The following is a 12,232-nucleotide window of genomic DNA, read 5'->3' as shown; positions in this document are numbered from 1 at the left end:
TAAATCTTATTCAATAGAAAAATCTATTTATAAATTATAATGTATACAAAATTATAACGCACTTGTTGTTTAATTTTAAACTAGAGTACCATTACGCGAAATGTTTTATATAACGGTTTGATATTAGGGAATGTGTGTATTAATGTGTTTTCGAAGTATAACGATAAAACGATCGACGCACTATCAAGATATTCAATTAGGCGTCGATAATCGTTAAGAAATCGCTCGTTATATTTTCCACGAGATAAATTGTTTATCTTATCGAGATTAGTCATTAACCTTTGTTCAAAAGTTAAATCCATGTGGCTTATGGGCTCGGTATCGCAAGATCTCTCAATGCGGCATGGTAGTGCGTCGATCGCTTTTGCGATAATGGTGTGAGTCAGCTTGATGGACGCGGGAGAAGATGCTTGAATAAACTTCCAGATAAATATTTGCACTTCGCAGAATGCCTTCGCATTGTCGAGCCGTAGGATCGTTTCAAATTAAACAGCGGTCTTATCGCGCATTGTCAGATCAATCGGTATCTTCCATCTTGATAGTCAATGATTATACAAAAGTTTTGTTTTCGATTAAAAACTGAGATTACGATAACTATGTCAATTAATATTATAATGGTAGAAAATTTATATTATTAATATCCAATACAAAAAAAGAAATCTCGTGATATCATGGCATGTCATATTATGACACGTAATAATTGACAATTTCGATTGACAAGATTATCGCCAATTTTTATATGAGTTTCAATATCGCACCGATTTTGTTCACTCCCAGCTACGCATGATCGCAGAGCTCACAGTCGAACGTTTACTCGAATCCCTTTCGCGATGCGTGGTCGTGTAAGCCAGCGGATGTTCAAAGAACCGCTATTAAAGTCTCGATGACTGCTTTTTTCGATGCGTCCCGGCAATTTGATTTCGTATTCCGCCATGGCCGCCCCGTTTTACCCTCTCTTTTTCTCCGTCGCGTAGATCGAAATTTTATGGGTCGTATTTCCTCTTTAACGCCGATGCTGTGTCCAGCACTTCGGATGATTCCACTCGCCTTTGTGTCCATCCTCTACCCTTTCGTGTCTCCTCCCTCTGTCCTTTACCTTTCGCCTTCATTTCCCTCTTTCGCCACTTACCGCCTTTTTGTGCGGGCGATCGTAAGTCATCGTTGTCGTATCGCGTGGACCAACAGATGTATGATCGTCTCTCGGAGAAAGTGGAATAAAATCGAATAGATCAAATTCGACAGGTATTTATTATCGGATGAATCAAGGCCCACTTTCATGAGAAATAGAGAAATGAGCAAAATCAAATGATCAGATTTTAAGCGGAATGTCTTTTATTTGGAATATATTAACTCTTTTACGATACTTTTTAGTAGAACATACGTGGGCCCCGATAGGATCCGGTTTTACTCCACTTCTCCACGAGAGATTCCCATGATTGGAGTTCTCACAAAACTTGCTCATGCTGGAGTGAAAAAAAATTTGGAGTGTCGAGCCTCGGATTCGCCGTGTGGTTGTCAGTCGCGGAGGAGAACAATTCGCGGAGTCAACGACGAGGACGATGACGATCGGTGTCGGTCGCAAGAGCGAGCAGAGATCGCTGGCACGAAGGCGAAGGCGCGCCCCAAGAAGACGAAAACTCGTTTCGTGCTTCGTTGCGAAGGTTAAAACCGTAACGCTCCTATCCGCCTTGCTCGTCGCCGCACTGCTCGTGTGCGAGCGAACGCGGACGCTGGCCAAGCCGAGCTTAAACATCGGCGAGGCTGGACCCCCCTCGCCAGACCGCAATTACATCCCATAAAGCACGATTGAGACACGGTTCGGCCATTATTCTCCCATACAGGGCCGTACAAAAGAGTCCCGCCGTTTAACGCGGCGACCCTCTTCTCGTGCATATCTCACCTAGGTCGCGGCACGCGCGCGCACCGTGCACGTGTTGGAAAGGAAAAGCGGAAAAGGCACTGAGGAAAAATTTACTAAATTTTAATTAATATTTGTTTTTATATAGCACTAACTAAATATTTACCAAATGTATATTTATTTAATACGAGAACCATTAATTTCATTTAACTATATATATCACTTTTATTGAGTAAATATTTATTCAATAAAGTAAACGTTTTTAGTTAATACTATTTAAACAAATATTTATTAAAATTTAGTAAATTCTTTTAGTATGCGCTCGAGCTATACCAAGAATACGTTTCTCTCGCGAATTTTCGAGAGTATCGGTGAGATTCAATACAGACTGCAGAAGTTGCCTTAAAGAGCGATCCATGGTTATACACAAGCAATTGTCCATACTTGAGGATGAGATGTGTATCTTCATGAAAGTGTATCTTCCTTAAAGATTAATATATCGAGCAGAAGAGTTTACGATAAAATCGGGAAATTTCTTTAGAGAACGTGCACAAGGAGATTGCTTAAACGAGAGAAGGAACGATGAGGTCCTCGGGACTTTGCCTTTCGAAGGGGTCGGTTCTTTATGACTCTCTTCTTTATGGCGAGTATCGTCGAAAAACGTTATGAACGAGGCAAGATGATAATGGTAATCAATTCTTCTCGATTCTACTTTAATCGTCGATCATTGACTTTTTCCGCTCTTGATTCCTATGACCTTGCCTCTCACCCGTTCCCCTGGTAATCGAAGAAACTCGCGAGGCACGTTTCACTATGGTGCGATTATGCCGCCTCTTTAGACTTTATGAAGCAATTACCGCGGCACTAATTAGAGTAGGAGCGCCGGTTTGGCAGGACTGCTTCATTTTTGTCCAGGATGTCGTGAGTGACAGAGGCGAACCACTCGCGAATCACTCATCGAATGAACAATGCTTGCGTTCCTGTGTAATTCTCTTTCGCTCCATGAAATTATGCGTCTCGTCTTACTCAATTTACGCCAATTAGACGGGTTTAATCTTACGCGTCGATCAATAAATTAAGGAAGGGTGCACTGGAAGAGAGTCTGATTATATTAATTGAAATTCTGATTGATCAGAATCTTCTGGTTCGTTCATTTTCAACCAGAAACTTTTCTCAGTGTGCGAATCTTGATTTTCACAAGAAACGTCTTCCTTAATTTAATTTATTTAATTGGTATTATGCTTTTTCGTAAATACACATTACATTTCATAATTGCCTAAAAGAAGATAAAAAAAATTATTCTTTGACAGATAGAATAAATGGATGTGATAGGAAAAAATAGCTTAGTTATTTTTATTAAAACAGGATATGTATATGGAAATTTGTTAAGTAGATGAACTTTACTGTAAATCTAATACAAGCCCGCCTCTTCATCTTTATTTTTTTATTCATACGCGTTGCAAATCTCAATTTTGACGTCCCACGACGAAGCTTTGCGCGACGAAGGAAACCACTGATGAGCGTGTCACGGACGCATCATTGAGCCAGCTTAGCGAATGGAGAGCGAAACGAGGACGTTATATTACTTGTAAATACGAACCTTGAGGAAAGCATGTTGAATACAGCCAGAGAGGAAACCTCTAAAAATGACAGAATACAATTCCTTTTCTATAATCCGGTCTAGAATGCGCTATGTCGTACTGTTATACTTATTTCGATCAAGTGTCCATATTTAAAATCTCAATGAGTGATATAGATATAAGTTATTAAAAAAATCTTTTAGATTTTTCGCTGTGATATGATTAATAATAGATATCTTTATTGTAAGATAATTTATCGATTACGTACTTAAGTCGATGCTCTCTATGACACATAAAAGAAAAAAACGTTGAAGCATCTGCTACTAAATGTTCACATCCGTTTTCTTGCTCGTCAGCTGCCTTTTTTTCGCATTTCGTGACTTTCCCATGGTCGACCACACCACCCATCGGTACGGCAAGGTACGGAGACTCCTGTTCTTTTTATGTACGAAACCTTTAATTTGGCACGTGTTGCACTCTTGGCTATTGTTGCCATGATTGTCGGGTTGGCCTGACTGTCTTCCTTCGCATCGTCGCCGATCTTTCGCGTGGCATATATGGTGGAATATATGGTGATAATACGCGGTTCTCGGGTGTGCATGGCACGCGTGTTTCTTGACGTTGCTTTTCGCCTATCTTGGGTCGTTACCCGTTAAACGCTAAATATTATAATATCACGTGAAAGAGCCGGCGTCATCGAACGTCGTATAATACTACTAATGTGATCGAGAATTGATTCCCCGGTCCTCGTTTGGTATTCATAGAGAAAAAGTAGTTTGTCACATTATTCGCTGTGCCTATGAATACTAAAGATATTGGCCTAAGAGAATTTTGTAAGATAATTTGTAAGTGAATTCGTAAGAACTGTAATCACACGCAATGCATAACATATATCTTTTTAGAGAGATAAATATCTGTTAAAAATATAATTATATTTTATAATTATAAATATTTTAAATATAATATATATATATGTTTAAAAAAGAAATTTATATATATCTAAAATAAATTACAGAATTAAATATAATTCTTTATAGAAATAATAATTTTCATAAAATCTGAATCAGTTTTAAACCAAATAAATTAATGTTTTTATTTATCGTGTAACATCGCTGGAGTAAGTTACATCGAATCATGTGGGTATTAATAATATTAATCGTATTGATGTTTGGCGATGTGTACACACTGAGTGCACCATGTGCAATATAAATATTAAGCAATGCATTGAGTCATCCAATTATCAAATAAGCATGATTATTGTTGAAAAGAGAATGTCTTACGAAGTAATTGTGAATCGTATGCCTGAATATTACCTCTGAAAGATGCCTGTTTATTATTATTGCTACATGCATGTGTCAGTCAGGAAAAGTGGGGGTGGCGGGTCGCTTTGATCCTCTCTCGCGCGATTTATCTGTGTCTTAATATCAAAATTTCATCGCCTTACAGGAGCTGAAGGAGAGCTTCAATTACGGCCTCTTCTGCCCGCCAGTGAATGGAAAAGCCGGGAAATTCCTGGACGAGGAACGCCGTCTCGGCGATTATCCTTTCAATGGACCCGTCGGGTATCTGGAGGTAAGAAGTCGCGCTCTCTTCCTTTTATTTCTTGTCAAGTCATTCTTTCTAATCTACGATTGTTCGCGTAGTCCGAGAATCGATCGTGCTAATTCCATTTATTATTGTAATCGGGAGGGAAGACAATATGTTTATTTCAGTCGGACGATCACAGTCGGTTTTAATAACGTGTGGTAGTGAGTGTACTGCAAAGGCTTCCCGTTTTAGTAACGGAAGGGTTAAGTAACTTCCTCGCGTGCGCATTAAAGCTGTCAGCAGACCCACTTCACGCCTGATAGGATCTAATTACGTTTCTAAGCTAAATAACGAAGACGGTAAAGAAGACAGAAATATTCTTTAACAGATGTGCAAAAATGTGCAACCAAAATATGTCGGAATTGAAGATTTTATATATACGAAATTGAAGATTTTATATAAAAAAAGAATATAATTATAAAAAATAAAATTAGGATCTGGAATTACCTTCTTAAATAAGATTTGAATCATATAGGAAAAATACGATATGGCAATACATTTGTAAATGACATTTGCACTTTTTCACAAGCCTTTATTGGCTCGAATTTTTTTGATAAGTCAATTTAAAAAAAATAATACGTGAAATTTTTGACGACATCTTCAATTTCAAATTAAAGACGTGCAAAACGATAATCGTTTTCGTAATACGTAATGAAAAAGAGAGGTTGCGGAAGTACGTATAATGTAATTAATCATCGCGATGATCCTCGCTATCCTCGCTGTACATAAATCACTCGGTGGTCGCGGTGCGACGAATTCGCGCGCGCGCGCGCTCTCGCACAGCTCGACCGGTGATGACTTGAAACGGGGATTTGCGAAAAACAAATAATCCGGTCCCGGGTTAACGAGATCTGGATCCTATCCCGCGGTTTTCTTGCGTAATCGGTGCTAGTTCTCATCACTATCCACCTTGTCGAGTTCCCTGCGTCGTCGTTGTAGTTATTTTCTTCTTTTCCTTCTTCTTCTTTTTCTTCTTCTTCAGTCGATCCCGATCGGTTCCACCGTGCCAGCTGCACGTCCCCGCTTCGTCGCGGGAGATTCACTTTCAGGGACGGCTGACTCATACAGCTTCTTTGAACCATCTTTAAGCCGCATTCACCTCGCACGAGTTACAAATTACATGGGGCCCGTCGGCGAAAAACTCACATTTAACTAACGCCTGTCAGCGGGATCCCCACTGGACAATGGGCCCTGTGGTTTTGAAAACCATAAGTCTGTGGATATGTCGCAACGAACTGTCTTAACAATAATACCCTTACATCGGGACTGCATTCTCTCTGTAAACATAAGCGTTACGGGTTCTTAAGGTATCACGTTTCATCAAGATTTGCTTGCTATTATTTAATTAACAATAGCGTTGCTGGTCATTATCTTGACAAACTATCGCAAGATTTAATATAATAATCTCTTCTTAATACAATAAATTTATTATCTTATTCAATTAAGGGATCATTTAATCTCTCTGACGACGTTTAAAATTGAAAATTAATAAAGTAGATTAAATCAGTTACAAAAACAAGAAAAGAAAAGACGAAATAATTTTATTCTGTTTTTTTATTATTCAATGCAATGGAAGCGATAATTATTTCGAGAAGATCTTTATCGAATAAGATATACGGTTACGGCCGGGACATCATTACATACTATACTAGTTGAATACTAACTGAACTTCGCATTCAAATCGGTATTCCACCGTAATATATTAGCCTTATGCCAACAAAGTTTTCTTATTATAATAATCGATCCCTACTACCAATTTCAGTTTCGTTTTCGTCACGAAAGTTGGAGAAAGTTAATTTCAGGGCCGCTTCGATTTATGCTACTTCCTTTGATAACCTGACGATCCATTCATTTTGCACGAGTTATGTATGATTGAACAATTGGAGCAGAACGTGGGTAAGAAGTCACTTTGGTGGCGAATCCGATGAAAAATCAAAATTGACGACTACGTGTCGGCGGTGACCGTCAGCTGAGTGCCAAGGAATAATTAATTATCAATCGAGAGAGTTACCTCGGGCAAGTTCATCGTACTCAATATTGAGGAATCTATTCAAGATCAGCATGAATTATATGTTCTTTCTCGATTTCATCTCGAGGATATACTTCGTCGGTTCGGTGTAAAAACTTACTTTGCTGCTTCACCATGGTTGCTTTTTCATCCGCCTGACATATTCGCTTCCTGTCGCTTCTTGGTGGAGTGAACAAACCCTTCTGGTGGAATTTCATAGATAGGCAAGATAGGAGCGCATCGCTCAATTCTAACTTTTCAAATATCGCTCGATATTCGCTCTGTGTTAGTATCAAAGTTGGGATGAGCGGTACCGTTAGGTCGAGCTGCTGTTCAGCGCGTCCGTCCGCATTCATAACGCGATAAAACCGGCTGATGTGTGCACGATGCAATCCGCGCGATGTTGATGACAGCGCGATGCACTTACGCATCCGGCGTTACTGTACGCATTGGCACAGTGGTCTTTATCTTGCTGTTATTGGTCGCATACAATGCGGCCACGCGGTCACGTCGAAAAGAAGTGGCGCGATAGATGATGAGACGTGATTCTTCGCGACACCGTTTTCACAATGCTGTCCCAATTGCATTATTCGTGATTAAATAAAAAAAATAAGTTGCTTTTATAAATTGAATCAAACATACTATAAAGTAGGATACTTTAACTCAAATTTTGCTAATTTCCAGACAGTACAAATCCTGATTTTAGACATGCGTTATGTCTGGGCATTATCGAATTTATGTCAAAATTACCCCGATTTTGAAAAGTATTCCATTTTACGGCATATCAGTATTATTTAAATACTTTAAAAATTTGTAAAAAAAAATATATAAGGGTATTTTTCTATTAATTTTCAGAGAATTCAATAAAAATTTTATCGTCATTTAAAAAATATATAATGTAGGAAGAAAAAGTAAATCGCAAGTTGTATTCTCTTGAGGGCATAACTGTACTTTACACCTTATATCACGTCCGGTTTATTGCGTATTCATCGATAACAGAGAAATACGCGTGACGAACGTATTCATAACAGATTATAAGAAACAGTAATTATAACCGTCCAAGTGAGACGATCTGGCGATGAGATACATTTACGCGATAGCCATGCGCAGTGTTCTCTCTCGCGATGTATTTACATAAGTATTACTAGGAGCTACCGCTGATCTATACCGTGACAAATTGCACGCGACGAATAGTGTCGGATAGTGAAATATCCGGGTATCTTACTATCGACAGATATTACGATTTTATTTGATCCGCTGCATTATCGCGTGTAATATAGAAATAATTAATTCGTGTCAAGCAGCGTGCAATAAATTGCACGCTTTTACATCGATGAGACAGAAAGTGACACATTGTTAATAGTCGTTCGGTAATCATTCTAACAGCAACGGATCGCGTGTTTAGAAAGCGTAAGTTATATTACTGCCAAATCAATTTCAGCTTAAATACAAGAGGCGAGTTTACAAGATGCTGCATTTGGATGAGAAACAGCTCAAGGCTATGCACACTAGGACGAATTTGCGAAGGTTATTGGATTATGTGCAAAGCAGTCAGGTCGAGAAGATCGCGAAAATGTGCAGCAAGGGGCTGGATCCTAATTTCCATTGTCAGGAAACAGGAGGTAATTCACATGCACAATTGCAGGAAAATTACAAAATGATTTACGAGTGATAGAGCGTGATTTCTACCAATTTCATCGCAACGAGACGCGCAAATATTCATCTTGAAATAATTATTATGTAATCATTTTATTGGATTGTTATTTTACGAAACTGAACGTTGTAATATTTATATTTTACGAAATTGAACGTTGTAATATTTATATTATATCATACAGATAGTATATACAAAATTACAGAATTAAAATTAATATTTTATGTCTTTTATACGAAAAATATCGCGAGCTCATTACAACAATCACCAAAAATTTTCTCGATTCCAGAGACGCCTTTGACCTTGGCAACAACCTTGAAAAAGCCGTCCAAGGTTATAATTGCATTGGTCAATGGCGGTGCTCTCCTGGACTACCGAACGAAAGAGGGCTTGACAGCGATGCACCGTGCTGTTGAACGGAACAGTTTGGAGGCGGTAAAGACGCTTCTCGAACTGGGTGCTAGTCCAAATTACAAGGATACCAAGGGTTTGACGCCGCTCTATTACAGTGTTATTTACAAGACCGATCCGATGCTCTGCGAGACGTTGCTTCACGATCATGCGACGATAGGAGCTCAGGATCTCCAGGGCTGGCAGGAAGTTCATCAGGTTGTTCTTCTTTCCGTAGATCTTTGTTGGATAACAAATGGAGTCTTATATCGATACTGAAGACAAAAGAATGTAGGAAGGGTCATATTTCTTACGAACGTTTTTATATATAATTCAATGAATTTTTGATAAGATTTGTATCATTTTCGTATCTAGTTATCTCTTTATCATTACATTAATATGATTTCAACGCATCGCATACTTTGTGATAATTTTTTTATAACAATTTGATTAGAAATCTTATCTTTTAACGGGATTAATAATTTTTCGTAAGACTAATTTCTCGTAAAGCGAGACGCCGCCTATTACGAGTTCATTCATAATTTCTCGCACAAGAAAAAATACACAAGAATCAAAACGTGCTGGTTGCGAGTTAGCGAAGAATGCGGCTTGAACTCCATTGAACGATTTCCGCGCCTAATACGCGCCTACTCTGCCGTATGCCTGCAGGCATGTCGCAACAATCTGGTGCAGCATCTGGACCACCTGCTTTTCTACGGCGCTGACATGAACGCGCGCAACGCGTCCGGTAACACGCCGTTGCACGTGTGCGCGGTGAATAACACGGACGCCTCGTGCATACGTCAACTACTCTTCAGGGGCGCGCAGAAGGACGCGCTCAACTACGCGAACCAAACACCGTACCAAGTCGCCGTGATCGCGGGCAACATGGAGCTCGCCGAAGTCATCAAGAACTATCAATCGGAGGAAGTTGGTGAGTTATGAACGTCGCACGAAATGTAAAAAATCGAGTTCTTCCGCGATGAGTAGGAGACGCGAGGAATGCGGGGGCGCGAATATCCGGACGCAGAAAACTTGCTTGGAGAGGTCGAGGCATGATGCTGCAAGAATAAACGACAGACGTTGACGATCTCTTGTACCTTTCTACCCCCCGTCCATTCGCGTTCTTGCTTCTCTTTCTATCTCTCTTTTTCTCTTGAACATTGTTCCGTCGGCTCGTTGCTCGCGCAACGATGATAACGCCGAGCGGTGATCGTCCTTCCGGGATCACAAATGGGACGAACGGGCTTAGAAGACGGATAACCGTAATCTCGTTACTCGACAAGATTTTTTCATATTCAATCGCCACACCTCCCGTGAAAACTATCAGCGTGGCTATTTGATTCTAATCCCCTCTTCACAAACGTGTACCGTTTATTAAATAAGTTAAAACTCGGTGCCGAACATCAAGAGTTAGCGACGAACGTGACGGGTCGGGGGAATTTTTCTAATATAATCCGATACTATTTTCGATACAATCTCCGCAATCGGTCGATAACTAAAATGATTCGTCGAAACCTTGAGAATAGTAATTAATTATCGTGATGTTGTGATTATTGCCGATATCGTGTATTTTAAGACCGATATCTACGATATCTAACAATATCTACAATTAGTTTGTTGAAACAAAGTCGTATGTGGCCGCGATCGTGCAACGATAAGGTTCACAAATATTATCTGATAAGAAACGAGATCGTGGTCTACAAAACATATATGTTTTTATGTAGCATGATTGTAGTCGAGCATGGCATGAGCATGTGCACGCTGCTTTTCCTGTAATATAGAGGTAGGCGTTAGTAGGTAGTTTCTCTCGTATCGTAGTTACTTAGAGCTTAGAGGGTGCTTCTGGAATTTTATATATTATACGTGAGGTGCGTTGTGAGCGTGACGTATGTGTGTCAATGTACCTTTATCTACCTGTGTCTGTGCTGTGTGACGAGTAACGTAAAGATTTATAATCATTTGTCATGGGATTTTTGGTGGTGATGGTCGTGTATGACGTCGAGTACATTTGTGATATCGCGAACAAGTAACGACACTACCTCTTGATAGATTGCTTTCCAGTAACTAATGGTACTGTATTTTTGATTCACTGTCGAATGGATCAGTGTTGCCAGATCGGAAAAGCTCGTGTCTTCTTTAATCGACAAGTGTCAAACTTTAAATAAATAATTTTTTTAATAAATAATTTTCTGACTTTATGATTAATCAGTAAATTAGTTGATTAAAATTGTCAAATGTCAGATTAGAATATTCTATTTGAGAGATTCTATAAAATACAATATTTTAAATATTGTATTTTAAGGAACATTTTATCGTTATATTTGTTTCTAAGTTACTTATGTTTCACTAAATTTTATTTAAAAACGTTCGGCAATATGTAAATCGAACGTATTTTTACATTGTATGGAACATGATGACGCATTGGGTTATAGGTTTTTTTTTCTGGCAGCATTGAATTTGCAAGAATGTCTTGACTAGTAATGTTTGGTAGTTCGAGATACGTTGTGAATCGACGTGGTCCCCGCGAGTCGTCGGAGTTTCCGGAGTCTGGAAGGAACCTGAAGAAGCATATTTCCGACGACTTGACGATGGCGACGTCGATCGTCTGTGCACATGACGTATTCCGACGAAATTTACCCATAATCTCGAGCACATTGTATCGCACAAAACGGATACAACAGAACGGGGATGAAGTCGTTATCCTTGCGTGTGCTTTCTACCGCTTTTCCGTTTGTACAGGGTATCCCGGAATTGATGAAAGCATTAACATTATTCAAGTTTTAATACTTTATCACTTAAATCTCAAATAAAAATTCTGTTCTCAAATAAAGTTCTCTGGGTTAGCTTAACAATATTGGAATGATATATGTTTTCGTCTTTAAAGTTAAATGCCCAAGTGGTTTTCCAATTTAGTTTGTACTTTGAAAATGATTAGTATCTGAGTATTTTCGCTGACAACTCCATAAGACGTAACATCGTCTACTTTTCTTTCGTTGGTTTCGAGACGCCCTGTACATGTCGGTACTAAAACGACGAGTGCAATATCTGGTTGTCCGGGGTTACCCGGGGAGAAGCCAATAACCATCATCGTCGCCATCACGAAATAACATTGTGCGTGCGCGCGTGTGTGCGTGCGTGCTTATGTATGCGAC

The 12,232-nt window shown here is 39.3% G+C and overlaps 1 protein-coding gene across 1 annotated transcript in view; it reads left to right on the top strand.

Moving 5' to 3' along the window:
- Positions 1–12,232, top strand: part of Prosap (SH3 and multiple ankyrin repeat domains prosap) — a 36,348-nt gene that overhangs the window by 14,781 nt on the left and 9,335 nt on the right. The window contains exons 4-7 of the mRNA XM_018456055.1: positions 4,885–5,010; positions 8,475–8,655; positions 8,977–9,296; positions 9,747–10,011. Coding sequence (XP_018311557.1) covers positions 4,885–5,010; positions 8,475–8,655; positions 8,977–9,296; positions 9,747–10,011 — 892 coding nt within the window. The remainder of the gene's footprint in view (positions 1–4,884; positions 5,011–8,474; positions 8,656–8,976; positions 9,297–9,746; positions 10,012–12,232) is intronic.

Source organism: Mycetomoellerius zeteki, unplaced genomic scaffold (genome assembly GCF_001594055.1).
Source record: "Mycetomoellerius zeteki isolate Tzet28-1 unplaced genomic scaffold, Tzet1.0 scaffold54, whole genome shotgun sequence".
Lineage (NCBI taxonomy): Eukaryota > Metazoa > Arthropoda > Insecta > Hymenoptera > Formicidae > Mycetomoellerius > Mycetomoellerius zeteki.
The sequence above is the reverse complement of the archived record's forward strand: the minus strand, read 5'-3'. Positions and strand labels throughout refer to the sequence as shown.